The 17640-nt window shown below is 40.7% G+C and overlaps 1 protein-coding gene across 2 annotated transcripts in view; it reads left to right on the forward strand.

The window, feature by feature from the left end:
• Positions 1-4977: 4977 nt before the first annotated feature.
• Positions 4978-17640, forward strand: part of egln1a (egl-9 family hypoxia-inducible factor 1a) — a 40115-nt gene continuing 27452 nt past the window's right edge. Inside the window, exon 1 of one of the 2 annotated variants that reach the window (XM_030155303.1) lies at positions 4978-5987. In XM_030155303.1, coding sequence (XP_030011163.1) covers positions 5283-5987 — 705 coding nt within the window. In that variant the 5' untranslated portion in view covers positions 4978-5282. The remainder of the gene's footprint in view (positions 5988-17640) is intronic. The other variant, XM_030155301.1, reaches the window with a different exon arrangement.

A 17640-nucleotide genomic window follows, 5' to 3' on the forward strand; every position in this document is an offset into this window, starting at 1 on the left:
CTAAAGTCATTTTGTACCCACTCATTATATGTATAAGTATAATTTGTAACGTAATTACATTGTTACTTCAATTTGTAACATATTGTATAACTTTCAATTTGAATCCATGTAATTATATGTCAGTAATTACCCTTATTTTAGCAATTAGGCTTTATTTAACTTAAAATTGGCAAATACATTTTTTTAAAGTTTAGTTATTTTGAGGTATTCAATCAAAATCTACAGATGTGTTTTCATCTTATGTTTTATGCCTCATACATCTTTTTCATCATTTTTTGTGTGTTTTTACAGATTTTAAATTGTTAATGACTAGTTTTGTCTTTTCAGTTGTTTTTGTCTTGTTTTTAGCTTACCGGCCGACAGGCCGTAAGCTATTGTCGTCATGTCGTCGTCGTTGTCATCTGTTGTCGTCATCTGTCGTTGTCCGTTACAAAAATTTCAATCGTCTTCTTCTCCGAAACTACAATTCTAATTAACTTCAAACTTGGTATACAGCTTCTTTATGATGATGTCAACAAAAGTTAGTGAAATTATTTGGATCCGGATCTGATTCTGGATTTGGTGCGACTTTGAAAAATTTCCCCATTATGAGTGATAGGAAGTGGATGGATGCAATAACTCAGTAAATATAAATGATATCCAGTGTAAATTTCTACAGTCCAGCCCTGATGGGGAGATGACCAAAACATAATGTCCACATGCTGATCAGGATCTTCTTCTGGATCCGGGAACTTATGGAAACTTTTACATGGGCTGTTCTGGAGAAAACATTTCAATCGTCTTCTTCCCCGAAACTCCAGTTCTGATTGACTTCAAACTTGGTATACAGCTTCTGTATGATGATGTCAACACAAGGTATTTAAATTATTTTGATCCGGATCTGATTCTGGATTTGGTGCAACTTTGAAAAATGTTCCCATTGTAAGAGATATGAAGTGGATTGAATCAGTAAGTATCAATGATATCAAGTTGGAATTTGAATTTTTGACAGATCTGATTGGAATATGACCAAAACATGGGCTATTTCTGTAATAGAATAAATACAAATAACTGGGTGATAATAAATGGCACCTGGATACATTTCCCAAAGCTTTTAATTTGGCCGGTAAGCTACAGGGCCACTGGTCCTATTTTTTATTTATGTCATTTTAGTCTCATTTTCTACTTGATCAGCCTTTAAACTTCACTTCTTGACCTTTTATTGTGATAATTACCTGTGTCTCCTGTTACTTCCACCTCTGGTTTTTACTGAAACATGATTATTAATGCATAAATAGGATCATATTTGTTCTTCAACCTTTAATGCAGACTCTAAGAAGAGTTTGTCTCATTGAATATAATAAATCTGATTGGTTTTTGTGGATATGTGACTGTAGATCAGTGCTGTGGCCAGCCCATGTGCAGAGCTGGGCCAGAAAAGACGCCTTCTCAGTTTGTCTGGTGTCATTTGTTGCTATTAAAGTATGTTTCATGCGTGGTTTCTTGATCAGATTACGTCCTCTTTCAGTAACCCCTCCTCCAGGGACTCCTGCAGACTGTGTACGTGCCATATGACTGGTGCCAACTTCAGCTTTGCCTCCACACAGCAACGGCTGTCACTCAAACCCAGCCTTTGCACCGACAGAACCTGCAGGAGGAACTCAGAGGACCAGGTTAATGTGAGGTTTGTGCTCCACAACATACAGTGGACATGTTGTCCAGGTCACAGATGAGCTCAGCCCCTCTGGTCTGCAGCCATGTGTGGAATAAAGCTCCTTTAAAGCGACTGATCAGGTCACAGTATCAGCAGGAAATGTTAATGTAAGATACTCTTTTGTTGTGTGAGAGGAATTCCACATATGCAGCAGGAATGAGGGCAAAACACACACACACACGGTGCCTTCAGGTGCTCACTCAAAACTCCGGAAAAAAAGTTACCCCAGAGTTGTTCTGAGACATTTCCTATAAAACAAACCTTGACATTTTCTAATATTTTTAACCTTAACAGTAGTAAAGAGCATCAGTGCAGAGAATAATCACATCAGACTTAAAGACTTCATATTTTTATTGTGTTTGGAGTGTGTGTTATGTTTTTATTTTACTACTGTGACAGCATTTTGTATCTTGCACAATCCATCAATCTTTATTTTTTTGCACCGTGATACTCTTACTCTTTGCACAGAGTACTCGCTTCATTTTATTTTACATTTTTATTTTTCTTTGCTTAGTTTACAGTTTATTTCCTTTATTGTGTTTTAGTTTAGTTTAACTTGTTTTAACTATACAGTTTATTTCATTTATTTCCTTTTAGTTTACATTAGTCATATGAAGGGAAGTCGCAAAGTAAGAATTTAATTACTCAGTACTGCTGTGTATATGACTACTACACTATATATCTACTGTACTATACTCTACTGTACTCTACTGTACTGTACTCTACTCTGTTCTACTCTACTGTACTATACTGTACTGTACTATACTGTACTGTACTATACTGTACTGTACTCTACCCTACTGTACTCTATTCTACTCTACTGTACTGTACTGTACTGTACTCTACTGTACTGTACTCTATTCTACTCTACTGTACTGTACTCTACTCTATTCTACTCTACTGTACTGTACTCTACTCTGTTCTACTCTACTGTACTATACTATACTGTACTGTACTCTACCCTACTGTACTCTACTGTACTGTACTCTATTCTACTCTACTGTACTATACTGTACTGTACTGTACTGTACTGTACTCTAAACTACTCTAAAACACACTATGGAACATTTACTCATGGGTTTTATCATGTGGTCGTTGTTAAACATTCTGTGATCCAGGAGGTTCTTAATCAGTCTGATCTGTTTGACTCAGGTGTCAAATCCACTGCTGACTCTTTTCTTTCTCACTAAAGGTGCAGTAGTTATCATGTCTCCACCTTCTGTCTTTACAGCTGATGTGGATTCCACAGATTTACTCATGACCTTCAACATAAACCAGATCGATCCCAGAGTCTCTTATATATGTTTAGGACTGTGTTGGACTTTTCCTTTTCCATGTTTTTCAGCTCAATCCTTCCACACGGAGTCGGTCTCTGTTTGTCCAGGTTTCTCAACTGGTGGGTCATGACCCAAAACAGGGTCGCAGATGTGTTCTTTTAGTTTGTTCTTTAAAAGCTGTTTTACTGGTTTTTACGGCTTTAAATACTATTGACGTCAGACTTTGATTTGAACTGTTTCCATGCTAAAAACTGGTTATTGTAAAACAAACAGGTTGAGGAAATCATTGCCTGCTGTTGGGAACCTTGCAAATAATTTGTTGTTTGGTTGATGTGTGTTTTTTTCCGCTGTCAATCAAATGCCACTAGAGATAATGAACATACTATGAACTTCATCTGAGCAGGAAGAAGGTGAAAAATGGAAACACTGGCCTTAAAAAGAACAGTTTGTGACCTTAAAAAGAACAGTGTCTGACCTTTAAAAGAACAGTTTGTGACCTTAAAAAGAACAGTGTCTGACCTTTAAAAGAACAGTTTGTGACCTTAAAAAGAACAGCATCTGAGGCAAAATATCACAACAATCAAACATAATCTTCTTAACCTGTTTGTTCTATGATGAGCTGTTTAACTATGGGAACAATCCAAATAAAAGTCTGACATAAATAGTAGTTGAAGCTATAAAAGGCAATAAAATAGTTCTGAATCCATGCAGCACTTTGAACACATCTATGACCCACCTGTTGATGAACCTGGTTTATGTTTCGCCTATGTCCAGATGAAACTTAAACCCCTGTTTGTATCCATGTATTTATGCTGTTGTCCATAAAGGTGGGTTGATATATTTCTACCTCTCCCATGAAATTCATTTATTTATTTATTTTGAGCAAATGAGTAAAACATTTTACAACACAAATGACCTTCATACAACAGTATTTGATCATGTAAATACACTAAACAGAATACATGCAAGTTCAATATTCCAAATTCATTCATTTACGCTCAAAAAACAGTGGGAAGAAGAAACCTTATTTAATCCCACCCCTATGAAATGACTATGACTGTGAGATTTTTTTCTAGATGAACAGTAACAGACTCCGTGAGTAATAATTTCATCAGTTCAAAGGTGATTAAATGGGAATAAAAGAGTAATGTGTCTGAAAGTGAATATATTCCGACTTTATGTACAACAGCGTCCAAACAGTCTCCGGTAATCATTGTATATTATTTCTGACACTTTATGCACCTTATATATACATATATCATACTGTTTATCATATATATTATACTCTTAATCATACATATGATACTGTTTATTATATATATATCAAACTGTTTTTTATATATATTATACTGTTTTTTAAATCTACTATACTGTTTGTCATATATCATACTGTTTATCTCTTACAATTTTGCACATTAACATCTCACTAATCTCAGGCAGTTTTGCACAATTACCCAGATGTTGCACCTTAAACATCTGGGTAATTGTCTGTTTTTTTTTTTCTCTTAGTAATAGGTGTTTATATTTTTCTTTAGCATGCCATTTTTAGACGCCTGTTTTGGGGGTTGTAATTACCTCCGCCAAGGAGGTTATGTTTTTGCCGGCGTTGGTTTGTTTGTCTGTCTGTCCGTGTGCAAGATAACTCAAAAAGTTATGGACGAATTTGGATGAAATTTTCAGGAAATGTTGTTACTGGCACAAGGAACAAATGATTAAATTTTAGTGGTGGTCGGGGTTGTAGGGGGCACTGATCTGCCTTGGCGGAGGTCTGCGCTCTCCGAGTGCTTTCTAGTTCCCCAGTTAAATTATTGTTTTTCACTTTTATACTTATCTTAAATGTTTGTGTCATTCAGTGTGGACGGCAGAGTAAGATTGTCATAGTACAGGGAAACGTTTTTCTACTGTACACATGACAATAAACGCTTCGAATCTTGAACGTCCAAGGGCTCCTGAAAGCATCACACTGAGGGAGGGGCGTGGTGCCTACGTCACGTCGGGGCGGGCGCTGGTACGCAGACGGCCGCGCGCACCGCCAGCGGCGCCATGCTCCACGGTCGGACCCTCAGCTAGCGGACAACATGTCTCCCGGAGCCCCGCAGCCAGCCCGCCGAGCCCGGCCCGGGAGCCGCGCCGGAGCCGCCTTCCACTGACCCAAGATGTGAAGACGGAGCGGGAGCGGAGGAATGGCCGGCTTTTGACTCTTACTCTTCGGTTTCGCGTGGCGCAGACCGCGGATCGTGTGTGAAGTTGTCGGTGACCGGACGGAGCAGCGGAATTAAAGGCGCACTGCGGCCGACGACGAAGCCGCCAACATGGAGAAGCCGCCGCAGAGCGACCTGGAGCGGGAGCGGCAGTACTGTGAACTGTGCGGGAAAATGGAGAACCTGCTGAAGTGCGGGAGGTGCCGGAGCTCCTTCTACTGCAGTAAGGAGCACCAGAAGCAGCACTGGAAGAAGCACAAGCTCATCTGTAAGGAGGCGGAGCGGCCCCCGGCCACCACCAGCACCGAGCCGCCCCCGCCTCCGCCACCGCCGCCGGCCAGCAACGACGAAGCGCCGGCAGATAAGACCCGGAGCTCCGAGCCCGGGGACGGCTCCGGCTCAGAGGCGCCCGGGTCCGGGGACGGGCCGGTTCTGGGTCCGGCGGAGGAGCGGTCCAACCCCGGGACGCCCAACGGACAGTCCAGCTCGTCCCCGCAGAAGCTGGCCATGGAGTACATAGTCCCGTGCATGGACAAGCACGGCATCTGCGTGGTGGACAACTTCCTGGGGGCGGAGGTGGGAGCGGGCGTCCTGGACAACGTCAAGGCCCTGCACAAAACCGGCAAGTTCACGGACGGACAGCTGGTGAGTCAGAAGAGCGACTCCAGCAAAGACATCCGAGGGGACAAGATCACCTGGATAGAGGGGCGGGAGTCCGGCTGCGACAAGATCCGCTTCCTCATGAGCCGCATGGACGACCTGATCCGGCACTGCAACGGCAAACTGGGCAACTATACCATCAACGGACGGACTAAGGTACGGACACAACAGACACACAACACAACAGACACACAACACAGTACACAACAGACACACAATAGACATACAACAGACACACACACACAACATAGGACACACAAGATACACAACAGACACATAACACACACAACATTGGACACACAACACAGTACACAACAGACAAACTGGGCAACTATACTATCAACAGATGGACTGACGTACAGACACACAACAGACACACAATAGACACACAACACAGAACACACACACACACACAACATAGGACACACAACAGACACACAAGATACACAACAGACACATAACACACAACATTGGACACACAACAGTACACAACAGCAAACTGGGCAACTATACTGTCAACGGACGGACCAAGGTACAGACACACAACAGTACACACAACACAACAGACACACAACACAGGATACACAACACAGGATACACAACAGTACACACAACACAGGACACACAACAGTACACAACACAACAGTAAACTGGGCAACTACACCATCAACGGACGGACCAAAGTACGGACACACAACAGATACACACAGACACACACAACAGACACACAACACAGTACACAACAGACAAACTGGGCAACTACACTATCAACGGACGGACTAAGGTGCAGACATACAACAGGACACACAACAGACACACAGCAGGAGACAACACAACACACTAAAGTGTGCAGGACTATGGACACACAACACATTCAAATACACACAACAAAACACAACAGTGAAAGTTTTACTGTTGAAGTTCAAAGTTTGTGTAAAAATAATCTGGTACTGGTTTAATATTATCAGTAGTAGTGGTGGGAGTATTAGTACTAGTAGTATTAATAATACTAGTAGTATTAGTAGTACTAGTAGTATTAGTAATACTAGAAGTATCAGTAGTACTAGTAGTATTTATATTAGTACTATTAGTAGTATTACTAGTATTACTTGTATTTATTAATTTTCAGTTGGTAAATTGTTGATTATTTAATCGTTTTTATTCTTTGTGATATTTTCAGGTTCGTTGAGTTGTTTTCTTTTAAATCATCGTGTGACTTTGATCCCAGCCTTTTCGGACATTTTGTGGTGCAGTGCATTGTGGGAATGACGACCAAGCGAAAGCAGTTTCTGACAGTTTCTGGTAGAAATCATTTACGGTGGATCCAGGTGGTTCTGAGGTAAAGGTCTCCAGTCCACCAGGGTTTGTTTTATAGAATGAGTCCAGTCGGTGGATGGAGGTAAAGGACACATGGGTTTAACTTCAATAGACAAACAAACTGAACCTGCACTGAACTCACATTCCCATAATGCACTTTGTGATAAAATTTCCGAAAAGACCAGAGTGACATTTGGGTTTGTTTTGTAAACAAGTGGACTGAGTTTATTTAAGGATGCAACGGTCTGGGTTCTGCACGGTTCTGTATGTACTGCAGTTCTTGAGTCACGGTTCATGGTTCGGTTCGGATTCAGAGCCCGTTTGTGCTCTGAAACAGACCTGGATCTGATGTAGAGACTTAAGAATCATCTATGTTCAGTTTACGTACGTAATGGTTCGTCTGTTTCTAACGTTGTCATGTGACACTGCCTTCGTACTTCCATTCGTCCTGTATATTGGAATGAACGTTTTTCAGTCAATCCACCAGAGGGCGCCACTCTGAATTAACCAGACTAAACAAATTTCACGAAGAAGAGGAAAGTTTAATGAGAAGAAGAAGAAAGTCATTGATAACAAATAAGGAGACGACAGAGGAGGTTTTACTAATGTCAATATTAATGTTAATGTTAAAGGCTAGTTGGAGTAGAAGGGCTGAGCTCTGCGTCTGACTCCAACCAATGACAGTAGAATTCCTTAAGTCCGTCATCTTACAAAGCTCCAATATAAAACATGATTTGTCCAGAACTGTCATTTGAAAATGACAAATGAGTCGTACGGTGGTACCGAACTGTGAGGGGTGTACCGTTTAGTACGACGTGTCCAACGTGTACCGTTGGACCCCCAGTGTTTGTGATGGAGTCATCTGTGAAAGTGTTCAGTGTGAGGGAAGGGATTCAGGTGCAGAACAACACAAACACTAATGGATTAGAGACAGTTAAAATATTATAAATATTTTAACCTTTTAAATGCCATTTTTGTAATGGAAACACTATATTTTTGGATGTAAAAAAAAAACTGAAAAAACTTTTTTTTTTTTAAATATTCTACATAAAAGTTGTATTTGTTTTTTTTTTCCATTCTGTCATCTGTCAGTGATTCACACCAACACTGGTTCATATTATTATTTTTGGTTCGAGGTCAAATGTTAAATGTGTCAGTGTGTATTTTGTACTCACTTGGTAGAAGGGTGTTAGTGTAGGAATTTAACACTGTTTATTATGGGATGGTTTTAGTGGATGGATCAGAATTTAAAATATCAGACAAAAATGAACAGCTGTTGAATTCTGACCTAAAACAAATTGTGAAAAATAATCTGATCTTTAATAACAGGAAGTGTGCAGTGTGTTTAATATGTTGACCTGGACACCAGAGGGTTAAAGTGTGTTTAATATAATCACCTGGACACCAGAGGGTTAATAATAAGATAAAACTGATTATTGATCCCACACTTTGGAAATTCAGTTACAGCAACATCTGTGATATTAACAGTCAAATAATATTTAATGCTGGTGTTCAGATCAGAAAGTAAAACGACTACATAAAGTATAAAGACAGGAGGCATCGGTGTGAGTCCGAGTCCGTCCTGACCTTTGACCTCTGACCTCTGCAGACGGTTCTGCTTGGTCTGCTCCATGTCAGATCCACACGTAGGTTTTTGGTTGTTTTGTTTTCGTGGTCGGAGGCGACGTTGGAAACCGTGGGCGGCTCTGAAGAAATGACTCAGACCATGGTTTTAAACTGATTCACTGAAACTCAACAGTGCTTTTACACATTATTGTGATTATTCCAGAGGTGGAAGTCACTGATCTGACATTCATCCACTGGGTTAAACAGGTGTTTGTTCGTCTGCTGTCGTTAGGTTTAACAGTCGATGGGATTCCATCTGTTCACATCTGCATCACAGTCAGAATACTTTAGTCATCCCAGAGGAAATTATGGGGTGTTTAAGCCGCTCCATTCAAGTAGAATAAAGAGGAGCAGGAAGCAAATGATCAATACAACAGAAAAAGAAAAAAAAAAACATTTATAAAGCTCTAAATATACAAATATATAACCAAATATATGTATTAAAACATTCTAGTAAGGCACAATTTGTACAATATGTACTGGGCAATATATGATGTTTAAGAAATATATATAATAAGTGTACAAAAATATAGTTGTGTTTAATTATAATTATGAGGTAGAATTAATCTACTTGACATTGAAATGGATCAGATCCAGAACAGGCTGATTATAGTGGAATCAGATTCAACAGGTTTATTTGTAGAAAACACTCACATTATTACTGACACCAGTCTATTCTCATTGACTCTGAGGTGAACGTATGGACATTTAATGAAGAGCAGGTTTTAATCCAGAACACACGCTTTAAATGTTCTGTTTTAAATATTCCGTCTTAAATGTTCTGTTTTAAATGTTCCGTTTTAAATGAACTCAGGTATTTTTATCCAGTCATAGTTTAATAAGTGACTGCTCAGGTGTTTGAACTGTCAACCCTCTGTCCTCCTTCTTCTGCTTCGGTTGCGTGTGACCTGTGTCTGACCTTCTAACCAGATCTGACCCCTGACCCCGCCCACCACCCACAGAGGCGACTGTCAGGCCCCTCCCCCTCCACTCAGCAGACGGCGAGCTGTTTATGGACACCACGGGAATCCAACATCCAGGAGGAGTCAGGTGTTTTTAAACTGATCAGAAACAAGTTTGGAACCAAAATATTCTGATCATTCTGATAATATTAGATCTGTGTTATTCTGACTAGATTATACTGTTTACATGATCAGTAATCTGATACTGACCTAGTATTTATGTATTTACTTGGTTTGAACAGTTCACATTAATGAACATCTGTTGTAAATATGACAGATTCAAGAGAAAATGTTCATTTGTATCTGGAGCCTCAAACACACAATTAAAACATACAAATAGAACAAAAGAACAACACAATAAAATTATACAACAAAAGAACAACGCAATAAAACATATAAAAGAACAACACAATAAAACATATAATAAAAGAACAACACAATAAAACATATAAAAGAATAGTGCGATAAAATGATACAATAAAAGAACAGCACAATAATACAATGCAATAAACAATGATATAAATGAACAACGTATTAACACAGTAAAAGAACAACGCAATAAAAGAACAATACGATAAAACAACAACGTGATAAACAATGCAAGAAAAGAACAACTGTATCAGTTTTATTGTGAATGTAAACAATTCATTAGAGGTTTTTACTAAATACCTCCTTAAAATCTGTACTCATTCAGGACCTGGACCTGGTTCCAGTCTGGTCCTGGTCTAGCCTACCTGTATGTTCTGAAGTCATATCCCATGGGGCCCGGTAGTAGGGGCGGAGCTTCTTCTCCGTGGTTAAATCCTGTATATTGGACGTTATATGACTTTTTTTTATGGTTGTTGTGATGCACTGACAGACACTAACAAGACCAGACCGGACCCATCTGGACCCCCATGGACCCATGTGGACTCTATCCACCTCCTATACATAGTCCAATGCTGTTTTTTGGGGCCTGGTTTGCGTCTCTGACCGCGACCACGTCTGCTTTCATAAGGAAGTTGACCGTTGACCTACATCTTAAGGCTCTATAGAGCAGGAAGTCCCATGATGCACTGGGAGTCCTGGAGCCGCTCTACGTTACGCTGTAGGCAGAGAAGGTTCCTTCCGCCGTCAGAACCAACATGGCAGCTCCACGCCACCGTCTTCCTGCGTATTGTTCAGCCGTCGCACAGGCAACACTCAGTGTAATTGGACACACACTCTGGTCTGCCTCAGGACCAGGGTCAGGACCAGGGTCCGTAAGAGGATTTACCTTAAAAACTGTTGGATGTTTAATGCAGAGGCCTGGTTTATGGTGGCCTGAGCTGGTCCTGGATCTGGTCCAAGGCCTGGTTTATGTGTTTACTATGCCACTGTGGTCTGAGCTGGTCCTGGATCTGGTCCGAGGCCTGGTTTATGTGTTTACTATGCCACTGTGGTCTGAGCTGGTCCTGGATCTGGTCCGAGGCCTGGTTTATGTGTTTACTATGCTACGGTGGTCTGAGCTGGTCCTGGATCTGGTCCGAGACCTGGTCTATGTGTTTACTATGCCACTGTGGTCTGAGCTGGTCCTGGATCTGGTCCGAGGCCTGGTTTATGTGTTTACTATGCCACTGTGGTCTGAGCTGGTCCTGGATCTGGTCCGAGGCCTGGTTTATGTGTTTACTATGCTACGGTGGTCTGAGCTGGTCCTGGATCTGGTCCGAGGCCTGGTTTATGTGTTTACTATGCTACGGTGGTCTGAGCTGGTCCTGGATCTGGTCCGAGACCTGGTTTATGTGTTTACTATGCCACTGTGGTCTGAGCTGGTCCTGGATCTGGTCCGAGGCCTGGTTTATGTGTTTACTATGCCACTGTGGTCTGAGCTGGTCCTGGATCTGGTCCGAGGCCTGGTTTATATGTTTACTATGCTACGACGGTCTGAGCTGGTCCTGGATCTGGTCCAAGACCAGCCCAAAGAAAGAGATGCTCTGTTTGTGATGGTTCACAGCTGGACAGACCAAGGCAGTGGGTTTACAAACCGGGACCCAGATCTGGACCAGGACCTGGGCCGGGACCTGGCCTACACCAGGACAAGGACCAGGACATTGAAAAACCAGACTCTAAAATGACTAAGAGGTTTTTATTAACCCTTAAAGACCCAAACATCCACTATCGACCATGTTTAACTGGAGAAAATGGACCATTTGAAGGAAAAATGAGGATAAAAAGTACAAAATGCTCATAAAATGAGAAAAAAAACTGGAAATGTGGCATAAAGGTGAATTAACAAATACTTAGTAATACTACAAAAATGATTTTAAAAATTACCAAATGATAAATAATGTGAGATGAAATAAGCAAAAAATTGACTAAAATGATGAAAAACTAAATAAAGTCAGCAACAAAATGAACAGAATTGAAGAAAAATTTAAAAATGGGCAATAAAATGAACAAAAACAAATAAAAATACCAAGAAAAATGAACAAAATTGATAAAAATAAATTTAAAAAAAACTCTAAAGAGAGCAATTATTATTATTATTACTACTAATAATAATCATAATAATAAACATAAACATGTATTCATTAATTAGATAATCATCAGGTTAATGGACAGTGAAGGTCGTTGTTTCCTGCAGTCGGTATCGGAGTTTCCCAGGTGTAGTGAATGCCTCATTCAAACATAAACCATCCTAAATGTCAGTCTTCGTCAATGAAGTCCTTCTGAGACGTTAACTCTGTTTCGTGTTGGTTCTGATGTTCTGATCGGGTCCATAGAACAGGTCATCCATGAACCAGAGGGTTGTCGGTTCAATTCCTGACCCTGAACTTCAGCTTTCACTGGTGTGTGAATGAAAGGGCTTTTCAGATCATATAGAATGAATCCATCAATCATTTATTAGTTAAAACCTCCAACAATAATTGGACTGATTATTGATTAGTGTCAGTAATTAAACTAATCATCAGTTAAACTCTACGTTTTCGCATTTCCTGGTTGGTCTGTGAATATTTCCTGGTTTCCGTCCTCATCTGTGACAGTATTGTCAGTATCTATGGGCTGTGAATCTACAGACTGATCCATCAGCGCTGATTGAACATGTTCTCATTTGTCGGTTTTTAGCCTTTTTTTTATGTTGTTTTTAATATAGTCAGTCATTTTCAGACCTTCATAAGCCTTCATGAAGTCAGTATTTTGGCTGAATACTGAGCTGATATCTGCAGATGAATTAATCGTGTTACATCCGACTTTACCAACGTTCAGTCGACGTGTGCTTTAAACTCTGATCGACATTCGGGTTCATTCATGTCACAGCTGTTTGTTCACTTTAAATGGACCGGAGTTCATTTCCTCCGATCGTACGCTTCATCTGTCGAGGTATGAGTGAACAGTGGAACTCATCTGGATCTGTTTCAGCTGAACCACATGCAGGAAGTGGACTACAACACAGGGCATTATGGGTAAACACAGCCTAAACCCACGCTGCATGTTTTATTTTCATGTGTTGGAAACAGAGGTCATCCTGCATTAACCCACAGATGAACCAGGTTTCTCCCTCAGTGTTTCTCTGTAATTGTTGATGCAGCGCCACCACAGGCCGGGAGGGGAATAACAATATTCACAAGGTTCAGTTCATTTGATAAAAACAGTGAAAGAAAACACAGACCACATGAATGGATCCTACTGAAACGCACTTTGCACTTCATGTTATAAAAGGTCAGATTATTTTTCACAATTTGGTTTAGGTCTGAATACAAAAAATGTTAATTCATGATTTTTCAAATTCTGACCCAGCCACTAAAATCAACAGATTGTAAATAGGCATGTAACGATTACCGGTATAACGATAAACCGTGGTAAAATTGGAGACGGTTAGTATTACAGTTTAAATTCTAATTATCATAATAACCGTGTTTGATTACCGCACTTTTAGGGGAAAAAACGCCTATGTAAATCTATGCTTTTATGTCAAATATTTGAGAATAGTCTTATTTTTTTTTTACAATTTTAATTTTATATACCTAATATGTGGAACCAATATTCACTTTTAAAGTCTTTGAAAAGATTCGTTAAGCATCTTCGTGTTATTTATGCAATAAAGTATATACATTTTTGAAATCGGATTTTTTTGTGTGTGTGTGTTTTCTGGCGTTTTGTGTTTATATAGTAGGTTAAAGTGAAAAAATAATTGAGGTTTTGCACATACGTCACATGATCATGTGGTTTTCTGTTTACAACACCATATTGGTAGACAAGCTTTCCTTGGATTGTGCGTGTTAAACGATGGACCTGCTAAACTCCTGTGTGCCGTTTATTCCTTAGCTTTCACCAAGTAAAGACCGCTCAGTTCCATTGGTGGCAGCGGTGGTTCTATTCTGCCGACTGCTGTTTATAGTTGTTACCGCGGTTAGCGTAGCTTCTCAGTATAGTTAGCCTGCATGTCTGTTACACTTAGCGGCGTGGAAAAAAAGAATTGTCATCATATGATGCAGACCCTTTTAAACCTACCAGAAGGGCTTCCCTGGCCTATCAGCCTATAGACGGAGAGTGATTGTGGATCTACCTGCTCCTTTTGCTGGCGATGGCAGCCAGAGTTTCCTTAGCTGGAAGTGGCAGTTGGAGCTACAGCGGGCGATGCCGATGAGTTCAGTGGGGAGCTGGTGAGAATACCCCCCACCCGTCTGTGCAAGTCTGCTTTTGTACTGTGGGACAGCCTTCCCCATGCGGTCAAGTCAAATTAAGCGGCTGTGAAAGAGAAGATGGGATGGGCTTTTGGACAGAGACAGTTAATGGACCGTTTTAGAGCTAACATATCGGCTCGTTCACCAGTTCCAAGGGAGAGCCTGGAGGTGTACGGCTGATGTGAGCCGGCTGGAGCTGGTACTCCTGTTTTTGCCTCCGAGCTGCCCGTGCATCACTGTTGTCAGTAAACATTGAAACTCATCTATCGCTGCGTTTTCACTACGTGGAACCGGCTCGACTCGACTCGGCTCGACTTGGGTACCAGATACTATTCCTGGAGACCGTTTCCATTACAGGGTACTACAGACTTTACAGTACCTGGACGTCATACCAATGCGGCGCATTACTTCCGTGTCGTCTGTTCAGAGTCGCTGATAAACTCGCTCGTTGCCTGTTGTCTCGTCAAGCTCATGCTGAATTTTTACGTCGGCCACCAATGACTGAATCTCCTGACTGAGTGGTGTAGTTTTGGGGGCTGTCATCATGTAGATTAACCTACCACTATATTTACTGTAAACTTCCGCATTTGTTTTTTGTAAAACGGCGGGTCACAGAGACAACTCTGACCAATCAGTGGTCACGTTTTAGTATCTGTTCCCCAGTCCTGGAACCTCGGCGGAGGTGATACCAAAAAACTAGTACTGGGTACCAGATTCCAGGTCCTTTTTCGTAATGGAAGTGCAAAAAAGTCGAGTTGAGTCGAACCGAGCCAGTACCACGTAGTGGAAACGCAGCATATGGTGCCTTTATCACAAGCAGACATACTCACAAATAACAAAACACGCAAACACGAGTCCAAAGAAAAACACGATATAAAGCAACAGTTCTGACTTTCTGGATCCAGATAGCGTGCCTACCAATATGGCGGTGTAAACAACAATCACATGACCAGTGACGTCAGCTGCAAGTCCTCAACAGACAGATGATACAGAGGAAATTGTGCTGAAAAATAAAAGATCCCAAACATGGGTATAGTAAACATTTGTTTATATAGTATATAAAGGCAAAATCAAAAGGACTGAAAAACGGACAAAATAGGCTCAGACCACTAAGGGTTAATATTTGAATGTTTCTGCAACAGAAGATACATTGTGCCAATTACTTTGTTTTTTTTTTTTTTTAAATACAACTTGGTTAAATTATTTCAGTGTGTGTATTAGTACTTTTTGAACATTTTGAGCACAATTTCAATAATACTGTGATAATAATGATAACCGTGATAATTTTGGACACAGTAACCGTGATATGAAATTTTCATCTCGTTACATCCCTAATTGTAAATAATGTTAAATCATGACACGAACACCCCTTTGAGTAAAAAATACACTTTGACACATTTTAGCATTTAACTACGACGCCGTATTAGGGCCACATAAGAAAATAAAAACACTTGTCACTACAAGAATAAAGTCTTAAAATATCGAGATAAAATCCGTAGAGAGAGAGACTTGGGGGGAGGGGGGGGCGGGGAGGGGGGAGAGACATGGATGCACAGCAGACTGAACTGGAACTGTTATAAACCAGAATAGTGGAAGGTATCAGGTTCTGACCCAGTGACAGGCTGTACCCGGGTCCATCAGACCTGCTGATTGGACCCATGGTGGACTCACCTGTAGAGGCCCCGCCCCCACCTGGTTCCACATGTGAATCCATCTAAACCTGTTTCCAGTTGCGTTTCCTGTTGGGTGGGGGGGGTGTGGGGTGTCTCCACGTGCCCCCCCTCATTGTTCACAGTAAAGAAGCAGCAGATTACAGTAGGTCATTGCTCTAAACATGGGTTTCCTCTGGAGGCAGCGTCGCCGTCCGTCAGATAAAGGGGTGAGCAGGCCCAGGCCGCCGCCCCCCGTTTCCCACAGTCCTTTGCTCGTGGAGGTCTGCGGCCCCTCTGTTTGTGTTGGGATAAGCATCTCCTCTGAAAGGACCGACCCCTCGCAGCGTCTGCTCTGACTGCCGCCCATTCACCGCCACACTCACCGTTTGACCCCGCTGTGACCTGATGGCGTTGCTATGGGCAACGCTGACCCAGTCAGATTCACCTGAGGATCCAGATTTACAGAATACACGATATGGACAAAAGTCTGTGGACATGTTGAACCCAGGTGTTTCTTTTCTAACAGGGGTCTGGGATCCAAAACAATAAAGACTAATGTCAGAATGTAGTTTTATATTATGGGATAGATATCAGTGCATTGGTTAGTTTGGGATAAACTGTTTTGAATCCAAAATCAGAGATGGTTTTAATTTAATTTCTCTTAGTATTGATTTTTTTTTTTTAAATTTTTATCCATGACTATGATTTTAAATGTTCTACCTCTAAATTTCCATAATATTTTTCCTGCTCTGACTGTAAATAATAATTTTCTTCCTCATCTAACCATCTACTTTCATCACATCTGACTGAGGAAGAAAAATCTACCATCAAACTTGAAGGAAATATTGATGTTTTTACTGTCAGATCCTCATGAACAGGAACATCTGACAGCTGTAGACATGATGTGTCCTAATATTTATGTCCATATAGTTCAGAACCATCACATTTAATCCACATCTCCCACTGAAGCTGATGGACTTCATCCAATATTTGACTGATTCTCCCTCTGGATGTTTCAGTTTTATCTGATAAACGGTGAAGCGTCGGCGTCCACGTCAGACTAAGCTGAAACGTGTACGACTTTAAACAAACACTGATGTGCGGAGTTAACATCCATGTTCTGTTTGTTTATGGTGCAGCAGAACAGAGCGTTAACCATGTGCTGGGCCTCGGCCAATCACAACATAGAGCAGTTGGGAGGGGGAGGAGTCGCAGATAAACCCCCTTCATACAGATCTGAGTACTTTCAAATAGAAATATGTATGGAATAAGTTTAACACAAAGACAATCGAATCTAAATTATAGGGCAGGAACTTTAACAGAATCTTACTCTAGATTTGGCCGAGGAGGTTTAAAAGTGAACAGTACGTTATGTTACTGAAAAAGTCCTGTTTCTTCAGTTTTTCTCTGTTTTTATATAATAACTTTTGAATTTACCCTGAACTTTAATGAACATCTACATGATCAGTGAATTAAATCTAAGAAAATACAAGATATATACTGAAAAATGCAAAATCTAGAGGATTATTTTTCTAATAAATGGTGATAAATCACTTAAAAAAAGGTTAAATGTAGAGAAACATTCATTTAGAATCAACTACACAAATAA

The sequence above is a fragment of the Sphaeramia orbicularis genome, chromosome 15 (assembly GCF_902148855.1).
Source record: "Sphaeramia orbicularis chromosome 15, fSphaOr1.1, whole genome shotgun sequence".
Classification (NCBI taxonomy): domain Eukaryota; kingdom Metazoa; phylum Chordata; class Actinopteri; order Kurtiformes; family Apogonidae; genus Sphaeramia; species Sphaeramia orbicularis.